Raw genomic sequence first — 17,079 nt, 5'->3', positions numbered from 1 at the left:
GTTAGGAGTAGGGTTAGAGTATGGAAGGCATTATGTCATTATCTATGTGCGTGTGTGCAACCGTGCACGAGTGTGTGTTTGTGCATCCGTGCGTGTTTGTGTGTGTCCAATCAATTCTATAACTTACAGGATCAGCATCTCTGTGACAAAGGATCGTCAGACAATAGATTGTGTCTGACAATCAAACAGACATGGTGTAATTACATTTGCAAAGTTACTGTGATATTCGTCTCCATGATTTCAGTTTTTATTCCCAACTGGTGAAAGTTCTCTTGACATCCTTCCCCTTAAGATGCGACCAGAATCCCAATTAGTGGTGAGCTTCACTCACTGTCACGTTAATGCACGGGTCGTCCAGGTTAGCTGGGCTGACTCGCCAAAAGCGCTCTGCCAGGTCACAGCAGACGACCGCTGGACGCCCTCGAAGAGCCTGCATGCACAAATTAATTGGGGATAAAGCTGGAAGAAGCTGCGGAGCTTGTCAGACACACCCTCTGGATAGGAGTGGCTGACAGGGGTCGGGCTTCTCGTTAGCTCTTCAGTTACTGTGCTGCACTGTGTCGGGGAAGGATCTGAAAATAATGAACAGAACTTTAAGACTCTCGCCGTCGGCAAATGAGAGCCATTAACATTTGTTTCTTTGTCTGCATCCAGTAGCATGCAGATCACCAGCACAGATCCAACCAGGTGCTGGACATGTCAAAACAAACGGCAACAAGAGAGCAGCGCTGACTCATTACTAACAGAGCTGAGCTTTTTGTTTGTCCATTGGCAAAGTCGTAAGATTTAAAATGAGCTTTAGACAATCACAGTATGAGGGAAATCATCACTGGGGAACTGAAAGACTAATTAGGTTAATTAGGGATTCCATCTACAGGAAACCACCCAAGGGGGAAACTAGATGCTTAATCAGCAAACTATCAAACGCTTGAGTAAGGAAAGAGGTCAGATCTTCATTCACTGTAAATATATATTTAAATATTGAAATGCCCACGCTATTTTTATATTTCGTATTTTTGTTCAGCTGAAGGTCTGTGCAGACTTGAAGGATGTCCAGACTCCTGGTTTTGGTTTAATCACTGTACCTATGAATTGAAGTGCTTGATATTTTTTAAAGTGCGTAGTTACAGAGGTGCTTTAAACACCAGCATTGAGCATTACACAAAGCACAGACAAGGATTAATAGAAGAAAAAAAGCATCATGTATAAACCATGAGATGAAAATTTCATAAATATTACTTGTGATTTAAAGGTTAAGTGCAGTTCGCTATTCATCACTTCTCCAAATGAAATAAAAGACTTCCACCAAATAAGCAAAATTGATCTTTTTAAAATCTCTCGCGAGGGTCTCTACACCAGCTCTCTCGTGGAAAGCTATGAATTACATATAATGAGAAATCCAAAGCATAAAAACTTAAGAAACACACTATGGAGGCAAAAGGAAAAGCAAATAACTTAATTACATTAAAAATAAATGTGTAACCATGCAACAAAGTAAATATAGGAATTAATCTGCATCTAATTCAGGGGCCGTGCAGGTGGAAGACCACAGCTCCACTGGTTGGTGGAGACAAGCTAGGTCTTGACATGTTTGGGCTAAACAAGTAAAAATGATCATAATGACAAACATGACCAACCCAGAATGTGCCCATGCTTTGCTTAGGGCCCAATTATTAGTATTAGTCCATTATATTGACGAGCACCAGCCAATTGATACAAGGCTGGTTTCCCAGCAGAGCCGTGGGACCACAGGCGGCAAAAACCATAACACGAGGTGACAAGTGGTCAAGTGCAGAAGAATAAGTTTATTAGATGAAACATTGACAACCACGCTCACAGATAGGCGAGCAGCACGCAGGCGGGGAGCAGCCGCAGTGAAGCAAACTACTGCAACAGACGTGGTGACGGGAGAAGAGAAGTGAGTCGCACACAAAACTGACAGCCTACGGCAAGCCATACTGCTCTCATATGATGCGTTGCAAGACGTGTCAGAAAGAACGCCTTCAGATCAGGGAGCAAGGAGGAGTTGAGGACTATACAGAACTGTACTGTTCCCTCAGACAGAGGGAAACTGACAGTGGGCCAACGACCTAAATCTGCATTTCTCGGTATGCATATATATATATTTAAGAATGAAGAGAGACTCGTGTTGCTCCATATTTTCAATGCAGAGAAGTTATTATTAATTCCTCCCGTAAGACGCCTCAGCAGATGGTTTACACAACTAATGCTTCCTGGGTTCCTCTGTACAGGTGTAGCACTTAAAAGTGTCAGCCTTTATGGTGATCCGTTTCCATTTGCAGCGCGGTATCACCTTGTTTTTAAGGCATTGGAGCATGTGTTACGTCTTTTTGGCCTGTAGGTGGCAATCAGCACCCACACTAGCCCCTATGATGCTGTACCATGTTACATGTAGCCCATGTAGCATTACCTGACAAGCATTACCTGCCCATGTAGCATTACCTATCTTGGCGGTGTTATGGTTAGTGTATTCTTTAACAGTCTTGACCAATCATTTTTTTGTCCGGGGTTCGAATCTCGGTGGGAGCAGAAGTACTGAACAATCAGCGTTGTTATCTCATTTTTATGTTTTGGCCTACAAGATAATAACAAATGACTAATAGGGCTGGCTGCCTGTATTATTTAGCAGATGATTATAGTATTTAGCATAGTAGTATTTCCAAGTTATGACAGCTCAAAACCGAAATAAGCAGCTGTGTGGTTAGACAGACCGAGTGCGTGCTCCCACGTACAGCCTTCGATTTTATTATGATATTATTCCTGCGGGAAAATCAGATGTTGCAAATAAATCTGATTGACTCTGGATGCTGGGAACTGTGTAAAGACATCAACAGCTTCGGCAATTGACAACAAACACAGACGCATAATTATCTATAATATTTAAAAAATAAACTCTACATTTAATGATACAAAAATGTGGCCATTTTGTGTGCTTAACAATCACCACACAACGGATATTTATCTGTACAGACACAGTTGGACCTCACATCTTTGCACTACCTGGTGGTTAAAACGAGACCTGATATTTTTCAGCTTGCTGCAGGATTAAAAGTCCTTAGTTGGGGACGCACCCATTGCGCAGTGGCAACGCAACCATTCTGCAGCAAAAAAGGTGTTTGCTCTTAAGTGCTATGACTGTACCTGCCCCAGCAATGGTCAGACTGAGAGGGGGCGGAGCTAGGGGAGATCTGACCATGGGCAGTTTACAGGACCCGTGTGCAGCTTGTGGACTGGACCACACGCCAATGTGAACAACTGAATATCCTTGTGCTGAATTTCACCGTTACTGATCTCATTCGGATAAAGATGCGGATTCTATTGCTGACAACACACCATAAATTTTGGGCTACATGTGGACAGAGGAAACAGCTAGAAAGTAGCTTTAGGATACCGAGAAGAAACTGGAAAAACAGCCGGGACAGAATGGTCGAATTAACACAGAGTAAGTAATATATTCGACCGTTTATTGTTTTAGCTTGCGCTGTGAAGTTTAAGTAAAGTTACGAGCTGCTGCTTGTGTGTTTTTGACTGTCAGGAGGAACGTTAGCTTATGTTGCTAACACTAGCTTGTTAGCTCTGAGTGACTGCCAGCAAACAATTTAATATTACTACTTTGTTTTGTAGGCAATATTTAAACAGCTTCTTCGCTGCTGATTCGTCGTAACTCGTCGGCACTGTACTGTGGCTCATGCAACTAACCACAGACTGTGCATGCCAAAGTACTTGCTGTCTTCAAAATAACATACAGCTGGATAGTTGTATTCTGTGAGCCCAAGGCAAAAAGGCTTCTGAGATTTTTCAGAAGCTTTTTGCAGATGAATAAATGATCATTTCTTTGCATAGAAAATATGGAGGAATCTCAGTGTCCATTCATTCTTACATATTACACAAGGTCTTTTTGGTCAACCCCTATTGAGAATCTGTGAAGTTTTCTTTTAAGCCACCAAATGCAACAAAGACAAAAAAACATTATTCAATCTTTTTATTATTAATCTTAGTGTTACAGGTACCAGACTGCAGCACCTAGAGTACAGGTGAAATAAACGTAAAGAAAGCATGAGACATAGATTTTTCTAAATTTTTTTAATTAAAATATGACTTTATCCATCTACCTGATACCACAAGGTTCATATTCAGTTTCAGTAGTATTACTGCATATTTACTGTAGCTCTACACATATTCAGATTATGGAGTACACACAATAACATAATAAACCCAACATACTTTCATATATATATATATATATATATATATATATATATATATATAGTAACATCAAAACTAAATCTTTCCCCATGAGTCATGTATGGTTCATTTTAAAGGTCTGATGTCCCAACACTCAAATAGCCACACTGTTCTCTAGCTCTGCTGGATCCAAGTACGGATATGGGAGTTTCAAGGTGCTGTTTCTGGCTCTGATGTCAGAACTTAATTCTTTTAGCTCTGCTTGAAAAGCTTTTATCAGCTGACAGGGAATCCGCTCACTGAAATGTTCTTCTGGGTACTGGCCAAAAGGAACCTGATGAGATCAATCACACATTAAAAACTTAGTTTTATATCAAAGTTTAAAACAAAGAATGTTTTTAATTTAAAGCTGTAATGACATTATTACAATAGTCTATATATGATAACTATTACTGTAATCTGTGGTTACTTACAAAGTCAGAGGACTGTTTGCTGAGCAGCCACATTGTTGCCATGCCCTGAACTGTTGTGCTGATATCAGGAAGTGTCTGTAGCATCGTTTTCTCACTTGTTGTTCCCTTTCTGGTCGGTGGAGGAAGTTGCAGGGTGCTGGGAGCGTTGGGCATCCAGCCACCATAGTCGTACTACAGTAAACAGATTCATAGACAAATAAAATAAATAACAGCACTGTGATCCAGTAGATTAAATTACATTCATATTGTAAGTCTGCAGAGGATAGATTTCTAATGAGAAATAAACAAATGCTGACATGCTAAAAACCTAAGACCATAATTGTGACTGTGCATAGTACAATAATTGTAATTATCAGGTATTTAGCTCAGGCAGCAAACAATTACCTAATTTGGACTTAATTCATCTGTTCAGTTCTGATTAAACTTCACCAGCTCACCCACCCATTCACTGATCCTCCCAGTGGACTCACCTGTCCAGAGTTCACAGCTGCGTGCTGGCATGAGCCAGTGAAGATCACCATGGTGACAAACTTGTTCAACTTTGTCACGGTGGAGAATCTCTGCGGAATTCCTGAAAATAAAACAGAATAAAATAAATAAGATGCATTAACATACTGTATTTATAGACAATATAGACATGGTCTGCAAATGTATTAGACTGAGTCATGTTTAAGAATGGAATATTATTCATCTATCTGTCCATCTCTCTGTTGACTGATAACTACAGCAATGTCTATGTAAGGGTGAGCCTTAAACTCATTTCAGCCCTTTGTGTGAAGCATCTCGTCCTTTCAATCGTGACCCAAGGTGTTCAAACTAGTGCCAAAAACTCTCCCCCAACCTGGACAGTGCAAGCTGCATTTGCCACAAGCCAGCTTGTAACAAAGGGCTCCAGACTCCAGACTTCTGCAGCATCTTTTATTAACACCCACCTGTCTTTGTTTGAGAAAGGAAGCCATGTTCAAAAATGTCCCCAATCCACTTTTGCAGCTCAGAGTCATTCTGGACATCAGTGTCATCCTTGTAATAGTTGCCAATGACTGCTTCAACAAACCTACAGCATGACAAATGTGGACTATAATTCAAATATGACTTCATGACTGTACAGTTAGAGGCAATTAAAAAGGTGTTCCTTGAAAAACAGTGGAACCTTTACTCAATAGCGTAACTATTGAGTAAAGTTTAACTTAACTCAATATTGGTAGAGCATTAGTTGATTATTACATGTATATAAGTTTATATTTTAATTCATAAATTAATTAATATGTAATATACTGTACATACAATAATATTTAAATGCAAATTAATCTTATGGTCCATCTTCAGTAAACTCCTTCCATGACATCATTATTGCATAAACTAAAACAATGAAGCACACTGAAAACTTTACCAACAATACTGAACCTGTGGATGATTTTCCAGAGTCTGAGTCCATCATCCTTGTAGTAAAAGTTTGGCACAGCCTCCAGTCCTCGCTCAGCAATGTCCTCTGGTAAACAGAGGGAGCTGTAGGTCATCGAGGACAGAGATCTCTTCAGGATCGTGGTCATTCCCTCACCACCAGAAGCTGAAAACTAGACCATGCACAAATATTGTGTCTAGTATTAGGAAGAAATGCCTTTATTCAACAGTGATGTATTAAATGCGTTGATACATTTCTACCTTTGTGAAAACACCAGTCTCAGATATTAAAGACAGTCGAGCTAAGTAGTTGATCTGCAGAGTGTATCGAGTGTGAGGGATGAGGAGCTGAGGGAAAAGAGAACTCTGTTACAAACCATTCAGCTGTGTTATATATATATATATATATATATATATATATATATATATATATATATATATATATATATATATATATATATATATATATATATATATATATATATATATATATATATATATATATAGTTACATATAGAGGTAGTTGAGTGATTTGCAGGCACCTTGTACAGTGGATGCACCATCGGCAGGTTTCGCAGCAGCGACACTGCAAAGACTTCAGCCAGCAGGTGGGTTCGCAGCAGGTGAGTGTTGAGCTGATGCTCAGTGAAATCTGCACTCCTCACAAAGATCTTGGCCGTTAACCAGTCGTACTCAGAATCAGAAGGTAGAAAGACTGGGTTGTCGTCCGCTGGGGTCTGCTTCAGCTACAGGAGACAAGAGATTTGCTGCATTTTAATTTGCTCTAAAGACATTGAGTTCCTCCTACAGGTCAGAGCTGATCATTAGCTGGGGCTCATCTCACCTGTATAGCAAGTGGCATCATATTAGCATCAGGGGTTCTGTGGAGCAGGACCAGAGGAGCAGTCAGGTACTGCTGCTTCCCATTGATGGTGTTTGCTTTGACTCCATCCAGGTTCTTGTAGTCACACAGGAAGATGTTGCCTTTCTGTTGAAATATTAGGGAGCAGAAGAAATTCTTTGACTCATATATCTAGTGTGGATATTACATTTGACTCTGTAAGAGCAATCACAGGGTTATTTAGAAGTATGAGACAGTTACCTTCATCTCCTCTGCCAAGCTGTACTGACCACTGGGGAAGACCATGTCATCAGTGACAGACAAGTTACTGGGCAGAGCAGAGCAGCGTCGGATCAACATGGGGTTGACACCGTTCAGGAACTGGTAGCCAAAGAAAGCGTCCTCCTTCCAGTGTTTCATGACGTACTCTGCAATGTACGAGTTTAATGTTAAATTTTAAACTTTCATCTTATGAATTTTTTTTTTGTATGTCAGTGGGTTTGAGTACTGGATTAAAATAACTTCAGTGCCTACCGGGGATTGTCTTTGTCTCTAACAAAGGTCCCAAAAACCGTGATAGATGTGATATGGGTGCTAAAAACCCTGATAGATGCGACATGGGTCCCAGAAACCCAGATAGATGTGGCATGGGTCCCAAAAGACTTGATAGACGTGTTCTGCCATCTTGAATCGCAGATCTTAATACTGTAAGTGATATTAGTATAATTATGAACTGTATGTGAAACAGGAATCAATGTGTAAAAGACAAAAATTAGATGCTGGGTAAGCAGGGCCGGCCTGGGCCAAATTGGCGCCCTAGGCAATATCATGATTCTGCGCACTCTACTCTCGCGATTATGCCCCCCCGGCTCGCCTTCGTGACAACTATGCACCCCCCCTTGGTGCTCTAGGCGAGATTGTGATTTTCCGCCCGCTTCTCCTCCACTCCGGGCACATTGACATGTTTTTCTCTGATGGCTTGAAGCGGCGCCCACCCAAGCAGGTGGTCCCCTAGGCGACCGCCTAGTTCACCTATGCCCAGAGCCGGCCCAGTCAGTAAGTAAAGTAAATGTACTCTTACATTTACACGTTAACCAGCACATTTTCTTTAAAGAGCTGAGATAAGTAGGAGTAGGTAAAATGTCAGTTTTTTTCCAGAACACCCGATTGATAGATTCCAAATCAGGCCATGTCTTGTTGCAGTCAACATATCCTGTAAGCTTCAGCTCTGTCAGACTAGTAAAACAAAGAAAACACAGACGTTATGATCCATACAAAATGTGAGTAAAGTGAATTCATATGGACTTAAAGACATATCTGGCAGAAATTTAAAGGCTTTACGTTGTGGCTGCTGTGAGCTTAAACTCTGTATCCTTGGTGAAGGAGAACTGGACCTCAGCTGGCAGAGACAGATTGTCATCTGTCTTAATACAGTGAGGGAATCCTTCTTCGTAAACAGCCCAGCTGGAAAACAGGAAGAAGTATTACAATACCAAACTTGATGTGGATACATGTAATTTTTTGTGATGTGTAGAGCTAAATCGAATGCTTAGTCTAAACTCTTACTGATAGTCTGTCTCTCTCTTCTTCATCTCCTGCTGGCGAAAATAAGCTCCGAGGGGATGGGTGTCTTCAAACACTTTCATGGCTTACAAGACACAAAAAAAAATGTTTCAAATGAATGTTTTTGTTAAGGACATATCGTTTAGTAATGTTTTGCGATCTGTAAACACACAACACATTACACACATTATTATGATAAAATTATAAATTATAAATTATGTTTATCTGTCGAATTTTAATTTCGAATCAAACACAACTGCTAGTTTCTTGTGTGGGTTTACAATACACAGTTACTGTTAAACCTTAGGAGGTAAAAACAAGGGTAAAATATTTTAGATTTATTATTAGAAATATTAGATTTCCCTAAAAATAGATCCTAAAGGGGGTGTGCATAAGGAAAATAGTATGGGAAAAATGGACCCTTGAGGTATACCATTATGAATGGAAGCTAAAGATGATGAACATTCACCAAGAACTCAGTGACAGAATCCTTAAATTTGATTTGTTGTTACAGTATGTATCAGCACAATCACCAGCAGGAAATCTGGACTCAGTTTGAATGTGAAGTGACAATACTTTAAGATACTGGTTGAGCTAAAAAACAAGAATTTGTGATTTCTGCTTGTAGAATGATAAGATGTCTTGCAGTACTGTATCTCATGTTACAGTACTGTACATAAACAATGTCACTTAAGCAAATTCCCACAAACCTGTGGCTTCTCGGAAGTAATTAGTCTGATCATTATTGATCCAGCGGTAGATAGGGAACGTGCAGGTGTTTCCCTCAGGGCACAACACTTCTACCTTGGCAGGAAACCAATTGTCTTTTATTATGAATACAGAAGGCTTTTTGTCCAACTCTATAAGAACCAGGTTTCCAAGGGATTCAGGGCAGGAGACAGTAAACGTAGAAACCTGGAGTGATGACAAAAAAGTATGAGATGAAACATATTTAACAATCAAGACAGATGGTTGTGGTACAGTATTAGCTGTATATTTACAGTATCTAAAGGCAGTAGGGGACAATAAAAATTGTGATGTTCTTCTGGCAATCTCTCTTTCATTAAAGAACTGTTTATCTATCTACTAAACTGGACACATTTCCATTTAGGCAAGGCAGAATATGTACGTACTTGTCCTATCATAAAAGCTGTGGCGCCTTGTAAGCCCCTCAGCAGCTTGCGTTGGCTCTCTCCATCAGTGCCCACCAGCTTAATGTAGACATCACTCAAAGTTGTGGCATCAAGACGATCGCCAGTAGAGACAGTCACTTTGTAATGCACCATGCTGGACTGTGAAAGAAGTCTATTAGAGATTTAAAAGATATTTTAAGCAATGTGTTAGGTACTGTAATTTTTACAATGTTTACAAAGAATGAATAGGCAGTTTATATATCATTTAGAAATTATCTTTAGCTTTTACATTGGCTTATACCAGCACAATGAATGAAGTGCACAGTTGTATATTGTGAATCTTGAGAACAATCTATATTTGTTATAAATCGTCAATGCATGTGCTTTGTTAGTTTGCTTAGTTCAAAACAAAAAGAAAATTAAACCTTTAAATCTTTTTTGTAACCTTTCCAAGGCAGTGTACTATGTACACTGTTACGGTGTACTAGTTGAACTCACAAACATTATTATAGAAATATGTATGGAAAAATTACTTGACCTTTTACTTGGCATAGTCGCATAGTCGTTGCCCCTTACTTTTTGAAATGGATGAAAGTTGCGTCACACATTAGGTCATTAACAGTAACTTTAAATAATTAGATGCTTATGTACAGTACTTTTAAGACAAGTAGACAAGAAAACAAAAGAAAGAGTTATAAACATTATATGTAGATACACCAAAGCATTTGTAAATAGGTTATGAACTTAAACTTAAAAAGTAATGCCAGTTATTGTAGAAACAATTCATTGCACATTAAGTATTTACTATACTTAAGATTAAGTTACTGGAAAGTGTTTACTTTCCTTGAACTGTCAACTGAGATCATTCGGAAAAGCATATACCTGATTCTTACCTCTGAAAGATGTTCCTTTGATGTCTGAGATCGAAGTAGTTACGTTTATGCCTCCTCTTTTAATAAATACAACTTTGTAGGTGTGTCTAGGAAACTGATGACGATAAACATTCACAAAAAACCTGTTGTTGAAATCTTCTAGAGTTAGATTTCAAAACACATACCAGTACAAGCAATGTAAATAAGGACAACCAAAGTTTGAATCTAGAGTATCTGCTAAGAGACAATACTGTACAGTATGTACAAATTACAGTAATGACAGTCAATTGATACTGTAGATTATGATCTTAGCTTAATGCGGTTGACTTATCTTGGGGTTAAATAATGTAGTGGGACTGGTTCCAAGTTTCCTGAAGAGCTCTGTTGTGTGAAATCTCCTTGTAAATACTGTACAGTACATTTTGCAAGTGTGTTGCAAAAAGCAACTAAAGGAACTGTTCAGAAAAAAAGTCAATGCCTGGATCACAGTCAGTTGCAATGCAGGTATAACAATACAAAATTTGATAAAATAATATATTATCAATTCATAAGATAGTCACTAACCTAATATAAGATAGTATTCCAGTGCAAAGCAGTACTATATTCAACTGTTAGAACATAAACATATAGAGATCAGCTGTAAACACATGGCTCAGATCTGAGGACATGTAATCAGATTTTTTATATGTTGAATCATTTCAGTTAATAGGTTAGACAGTATATATTGTAGATGATAGCATTAACTGAATTTGAATGTATTTATCCCATCGTGATTTGATCATTATTATATTTCTCATATTTACTAGGACAGCAAAAAGAACTACTATATATTATAATTCAGTCAGTCACCAATAAAACATGTTTGTATTGGTGACTGACTGAGTTATTATGTATTTCTTGGGTGCTGTCCGAAAAGCCCTTTTTAACTATGGATTAAGACACACAGAATGCCCAACGGAGGGTGCATGGAAATGTTTTCCAGCCCTCTAAAACTTAGTGAAATTGTGAAACCTTTTAACAGTTCAAAGGCTGAGGCTATGAGGGGTAGAGAATAAGGGTTCTTGAAAGTTATTTCAAGAAACTTTGAAATAGTAGTTATTTCAAGAAGCCTGTTTTTAGAAAGTCATGATCTACAGTATGCATGCCCACAAAGAAAAACCCTACCCCAACCAAAGTGGTTGAGAAAACCTCCATAGAGAGTCTTGGTACAGTACATCTCCATGTCCAACCTCTGTGATGCCAACGAGTGTTTGCTACCAAATACTAGGTCATGTTTTGACACTGCTATCAAAATCTGTAGCCTTGGTGAAGGTGAACTGGACCTAGAGGGTTATCTATCTAATGGCACTGGGGAAGTTACTCTGCTGTATACAAACCAGGTGGAAAAGCAGGAAAAATTATCACACTGAACAACTTTGAAAGTTCTACACATTGTAGTGGTATATTTTTATAAACCTGCCAAGTGCACAGAAACTATAACATAAATGAATAGAGTGTATTCAGGAGAACAGTATGGGAAAGCGTTAAGGACCCTGCTGGAATACGAGAATGATAAAAATTACCCAAAAACTCATTGGTAGAATTTTCATGATATAACTCTAGCCACATAATCCATACAATCCCTGAATCGACAGTTGTATCACTTTACTGAGTTACGTCTCAGCACAAACAATGGTACAAGCAATGTAAATCAGGACTAACTGCAATTTGAATGTAAAGTACATAAGCCAACAGACTAATAAGTAAGTAAAAATAACCTAATACAAAAGACTTTCAGTATCTTAGTGTTAAATAATGTGGTGGGACTGGTTCCAAGGTTCCTTAGAATCTCTGCTGCATGAAAACTACTTGTAAATACTATACATTTTGCTGTGTGTTGCGAACAGGAAAGAAACTTAAAGGAACTACTGTCCAAACAGAAAGAATCAACGTCTGAATGTACAGCATTCCTGACATGGTCTGTTGTATTACAGGTAAAACAATAGCTTTGTACAGTCGATGATCTATAATACAATGAGCTACAATGAGCTTATGTATACTGTACAATCTACTGTACAGTATACATAAGCTATAGTCACTAAGATAGTAAGTAGTGGTACTGTAGGGCTAGAAAGTACAGTGAGTGGGTAACCTCCCAGAAGCTAGAAATAAAAGAGAATGGGATCAGTTCACTGGTAATATGGACTTTGTGTGATGATATTTGAATGTGTAGATTCTTTATCTAGCGATTAGCCAAGCGTTTTTCATTCTTTGGCTAATAACTCACCTCATGTGATGGCTAGCATGCTATATGATTCCTGCGAATTAGAGCTTTCATATGAGTCCTTGTTTATGTGTGTTGCATAAAGTATCACAGTGGTAGATCCATACGTGGGTCGCAAACTAGCCCAGGGCTAGCTGTAACGACATGCTAACGGTTTATTGTATCATATCTTTGTCTGTGTTTGAGGCACATGTACGCCACTTGTATAGTGTTGTAACACAACACTACAGCTTGGCCACAGCTTGGCCGCTACACCCCGCAACATGTGGCCGGCCATTGGTAAGGGTCGGCAGAAGAGACCACACAGGCAGCGGATCCACGTACCCCGAGTAAAAAACGGACCCCCCACACACCAACCGCACCACACGCACGCACACACAACCACAAACTCTCCCACAAACATCTACTCAATCATCAACAATTATTGTGCAGCCACACATCTGCAATTAGATGAGAAGATGTATAAATATGAGCAAAACAATGCAAACATATATTCAACAGCCCTGGTAGATGATCTGTTAGAGGATCTACAGTAATAGAGGATTTATGTCAGCAAGGCATCGAGTTCCCATTAAACGGTTGATCACAGCAACATTAAAGCAGTTTGCATTGAGAGCCGGTTCACCTAATGTGACCGGACCCATCGACTGGACACATGATTGGATGAAACATGATTCAACAGGAAACATCTTTACTTAATCAATGTACAAATAATCTGACGCACAAATGCAGTTACAGCAGCATACAGTCAGCAACATTGTAGCGAGGTGCCTGGTTTAACGAGGATCCAATAATTGTATCAGATTTGAACCACCAGATCGGTGGCTTCGTGGTCAGTAAATAATTTAACGGCCTTAATATTAATTCCTGTTGCGAATAGAATCTGTGCACCCCCTTTATGTCAGACTTTCGCTACTGTGTGGAACCTGCAGCATTAACACCTGCACACACGGTCCTGCTTGGCCTACTGCACAGAACCAGACTGCATTTAAATGAATTAACATATTTATATCGAGGCGTGCCACGGGAGGAGTCTGCTACTCAATCACCTGCATTTACTTCTATTCATACTCAAATGAATTCGATTCATACTCAAAAGAGGTTAATACATTTTTACTTACACAGTTTTCTGGATTTTGAACTTACACCAAGTTTAGTAGGAAAGTTTTTGTACATGAGGCCACTGGGGCCTATGCTTCGGAATTGAGGAACGTTTCTGCATTAAAATGATTAATTATTAAATTATGCATTATTAAAATTATTGATTTATATCCACTACAAGTGTATTTAAGAAAATAGTAAGGCAAATAGTATAGGACCCTGCTGGACACATGATAAACATTACACAAAACCTGAAAGTGAAACTGATGGAGTCTTTGTTGATCTCAGCACAAACAATGCAAGCAATGTAAATCAGGACTACCTGGAGTTTGAATTGAAAGTACATGAACCTAATACAACAGACTTACAGTATCTTGGTTTTAAAAAAAATGTAGTGGGACTAGTTCTAAGTTTCATAGCTCCGCTATGTAAAAAAACCCTTGTACATGTAAATACCGTACATTTTTACTAAACGTGTTGCAAACAGGGAAGAAACTTAAAGGAACTACTGTCCAAACAGAAAGAGTCAAAGCCTGAATGTACAGCATTCCTGTCATGCTCAGTTGCATTGCAGGTAAAACAATAACTTTATACAGTATGTCACAAACTGTCTCCACACTTGTGACAAAGAGGGGATGCAAGTCAGGTTTAATTAACTCAATCAATCAATTAATATAACAAGCAAATATAGTTATGGTGTGTAAGTAGGTTCAATGTCAGTAGTGTATGGAGTGTTTGAATGAGTGACTAGTAAGGTGTGTGTTAGTGTTGTATGCAGTCAAAACAAAAGAGAAACCAAACCACGCAAATGCTGTTAAGTGCAAGAGAGACCTGCAATCACTGAGGCAGAGGTATTTAAACTCAGCAACCTAAGCTTGTGCCACCACTCCGCTCTGATGTCCACTTCCTGTCTGCAGGCACCTGGTGAAACAAACAACAAAACCAAAACAGAAGGGGGCGTAACAAATACAATGATCTATAATCAATCTACTGTACGTAAGCTATAGTCACTAAGATAGTTTAAGCTAGTATTCCGATACTATATAATATATTCAATTGTCACACGATTACTTAGATTAGACATTAGATTTAGCCTTAAACATGGCTTAGGTCTGAGGACATATTCAGTAATAAGTTAAATTTTAAAATGTGTGAAATTATTTCAGTGAATAGTTTAGACTATAGGAGACATCAGTACATGAATTTATGCATTCAAATACCATCAGTAATAGGTCAATGTAATTCACTGTAAATATATATTTAAATAAAATAGCCACACTATTTTTATATTTCGTATTTTTGTTCAGCTGAAGGTCTGTGCAGACTTGAAGAATGTCCAGACTCCTGGTTTTGGTTTAATCACTGTACCTATGAATTCAAGTGCTTGATATTTTTTAAAGTGTGTAGTTATAGAGGTGCTTTAAACACCAGCATTGAGCATTACACAAAGCACAGACAAGGATTAATAGAAGAAAAAAAGCATCATGTATAAACCATGAGATGAAAATTTCATAAATATTACTTGTGATTTAAAGGTTAAGTGCAGTTCGCTATTCATCACTTCTCCAAATGAAATAAAAGACTTCGACCAAACAAGCAAAATTGATCTTTTATAATCTCTCACGAGTCTCTTTACATCAGCTCTCTCATGGAAAGCTATGAATTACATATAATGAGAAATCCAAAGCCTAAAAACATCAAAAACACATTATGGAGGCAAAAGGAAAAGCAAATAACCGATTTACATTAAAAATAAATGTGTAACCATGCAACAAAGTAAATATAGGAATTAATCTGCATCTAATTCAGGGGCCGTGCAGGTGACAGAAGATAGCTCCACTGGTTGGTGGAGACAAGCTAGTTCTTGACATGTTTAATTAATGTGGGGCTAAACAAGTAAAAATGATCCTAGTGACAAACATGAACAACCCAGACTGTGCCCATGCTTTGCCTGTGACTCCATTATAACGACGAGCACCAGTCAATTGGTACAGAGCAGGTTTCACAACAGGGCGCCGGGACCACAGGCGGCGAAGACCCTAACGAAAGCCGACAAGTGGCCAGGTGCAGAAGAATAAGTTTATTAGATGAAACAGTGACAGGCACGCTCGCAGACAGGCGAGCAGCACGCAGGCGGTGAAGCAAACTGCTGCTAGCAGGCGTGGGGACGGGAGGAGAAGCGAGTAGCAGCGAGCGCTGACAGCATGGCAGAGAGCAGGCAGGTTGGCTGGATGAAGACAGGAAGAAGGGGCCTAATGATGTGAAACCATGTCTGATGGGAACAGAGGGTCAGCCTTGGCAATATTAAATGAACCAGGACGGGAGCCATGAGGTAATAATGTAAATAAATGTGTATGCTGCATCACCTGTAGTGTCTGCTTTTACAACAACAACCACGACAAGAACCACCTGAGCATGAACCAACACATAATTGTGACTCAAAAAGAAAACATTAAGCTTAATAATTAATTAATTAACAGCTTAATTATATTACAATGTCCTGTATGTCCTGTATATTTTTGATGGAGTCAATAGAATGGACCTATAGTTCATTGGTAAAATATAAGTTTGACCTAAGGTCACACTGGTTGTAGCTCCTAAATGGTAAGGGCTGCGTTATTAAGCTTGGAGTCACTGGAGAGGAAACTCCTTCTTCTATAAAATCTGTTTTAGTTAAACTGAAGCAAAGTAACACAGACACAAACCTGGGAGCTCTAGTTCGACCTCCACAGCCTGCTCAAGCACCTGTCCTGTGTCCACGTCTGTTTCCAGCCCTAGCCCAGCTGGAGCAGTCAGACCCCACTTCTGTTGCTGCCCTGTCATGCCAAGCTCCAGCTCAGGCTCCAGCCCAGTCTTCAAGTTCATCCCTAGTCCCAGCTCTGCCCCGTCTCGCTCATGCTCCAGCCCAGCCTCAGTCAACGCACGCAACACTTCAGCCAGGTCTGGCCCCTGTTTTGGTTGCTGTCCGGCCAAGCCCAGCTTCTGCTCAGTCGAGCTCCACTGCCGCCCAGCCAAGCCAGGTCTCGTATCGGACCTTGTGTTGTGTTCCCTTTGTTATGGACTCTTTGTACTGACCCTGGCTCTTGTTTTTGACCGTGCCTTGCTTGCTCACTGTCTGTACTGTTTTGGACTCTGCCTTGTTGATTGACCCTTGCCTGGAGACTGACCGCCATTAGGTGTGGGCCGTCTGGTTCCACTGATGTTCAAAAGCTGTATACACTTGTAA

The 17,079-nt window shown here is 39.5% G+C and overlaps 1 protein-coding gene across 3 annotated transcripts; it reads right to left on the bottom strand.

Annotated features, from left to right (window-relative positions):
- Positions 1-3,988: 3,988 nt before the first annotated feature.
- Positions 3,989-17,070, bottom strand: LOC114863291 (hydroperoxide isomerase ALOXE3-like). Of its 3 annotated transcripts, none has more exons than XM_029164267.3 (16): positions 16,559-17,068; positions 9,618-16,080; positions 9,195-9,399; positions 8,488-8,569; positions 8,263-8,385; positions 8,003-8,157; positions 7,456-7,626; positions 7,183-7,349; positions 6,925-7,068; positions 6,623-6,826; positions 6,342-6,428; positions 6,084-6,253; positions 5,612-5,733; positions 5,150-5,250; positions 4,680-4,850; positions 3,989-4,540 (listed from the first exon to the last, which is right to left on the bottom strand). In XM_029164267.3, the coding sequence occupies exons 2-16, from the start codon at positions 9,768-9,770 to the stop codon at positions 4,361-4,363; spliced, it is 2,235 nt and encodes a 744-aa protein (XP_029020100.1). In that variant the 5' UTR covers positions 9,771-16,080; positions 16,559-17,068; the 3' UTR covers positions 3,989-4,360. The 3 variants fall into 3 exon arrangements, 2 of the variants coding, with proteins under 2 accessions (XP_029020100.1, XP_029020092.1); XM_029164259.3 differs by having other exon boundaries at positions 9,618-15,892; XR_008695335.1 differs by lacking the exon at positions 3,989-4,540 and having other exon boundaries at positions 4,713-4,850; positions 6,070-6,253; positions 9,618-15,892; positions 16,559-17,070.
- Between the last annotated feature and the right edge of the window lie 9 nt (positions 17,071-17,079).

This window comes from Betta splendens, chromosome 1, assembly GCF_900634795.4.
Source record: "Betta splendens chromosome 1, fBetSpl5.4, whole genome shotgun sequence".
In the NCBI taxonomy this organism is placed as follows: domain Eukaryota; kingdom Metazoa; phylum Chordata; class Actinopteri; order Anabantiformes; family Osphronemidae; genus Betta; species Betta splendens.
This window is presented reverse-complemented; position numbering and strand designations above follow the sequence as displayed.

Bases quoted from the DNA above. Each gene is read 5' to 3' on its own strand.
- LOC114863291 (XM_029164267.3), bottom strand. From the start codon at position 9,770: ATGGTGCATTACAAAGTGACTGTCTCTACTGGCGATCGTCTTGATGCC. The intron at 6,429-6,622 runs GTGCCTGCAAAT...CTTTTCCCTCAG, and splicing joins TGGTGCATCCACTGTACAAG to CTCCTCATCCCTCACACTCG. The intron at 6,254-6,341 runs GTAGAAATGTAT...TGCATGGTCTAG, and splicing joins AGACTGGTGTTTTCACAAAG to TTTTCAGCTTCTGGTGGTGA.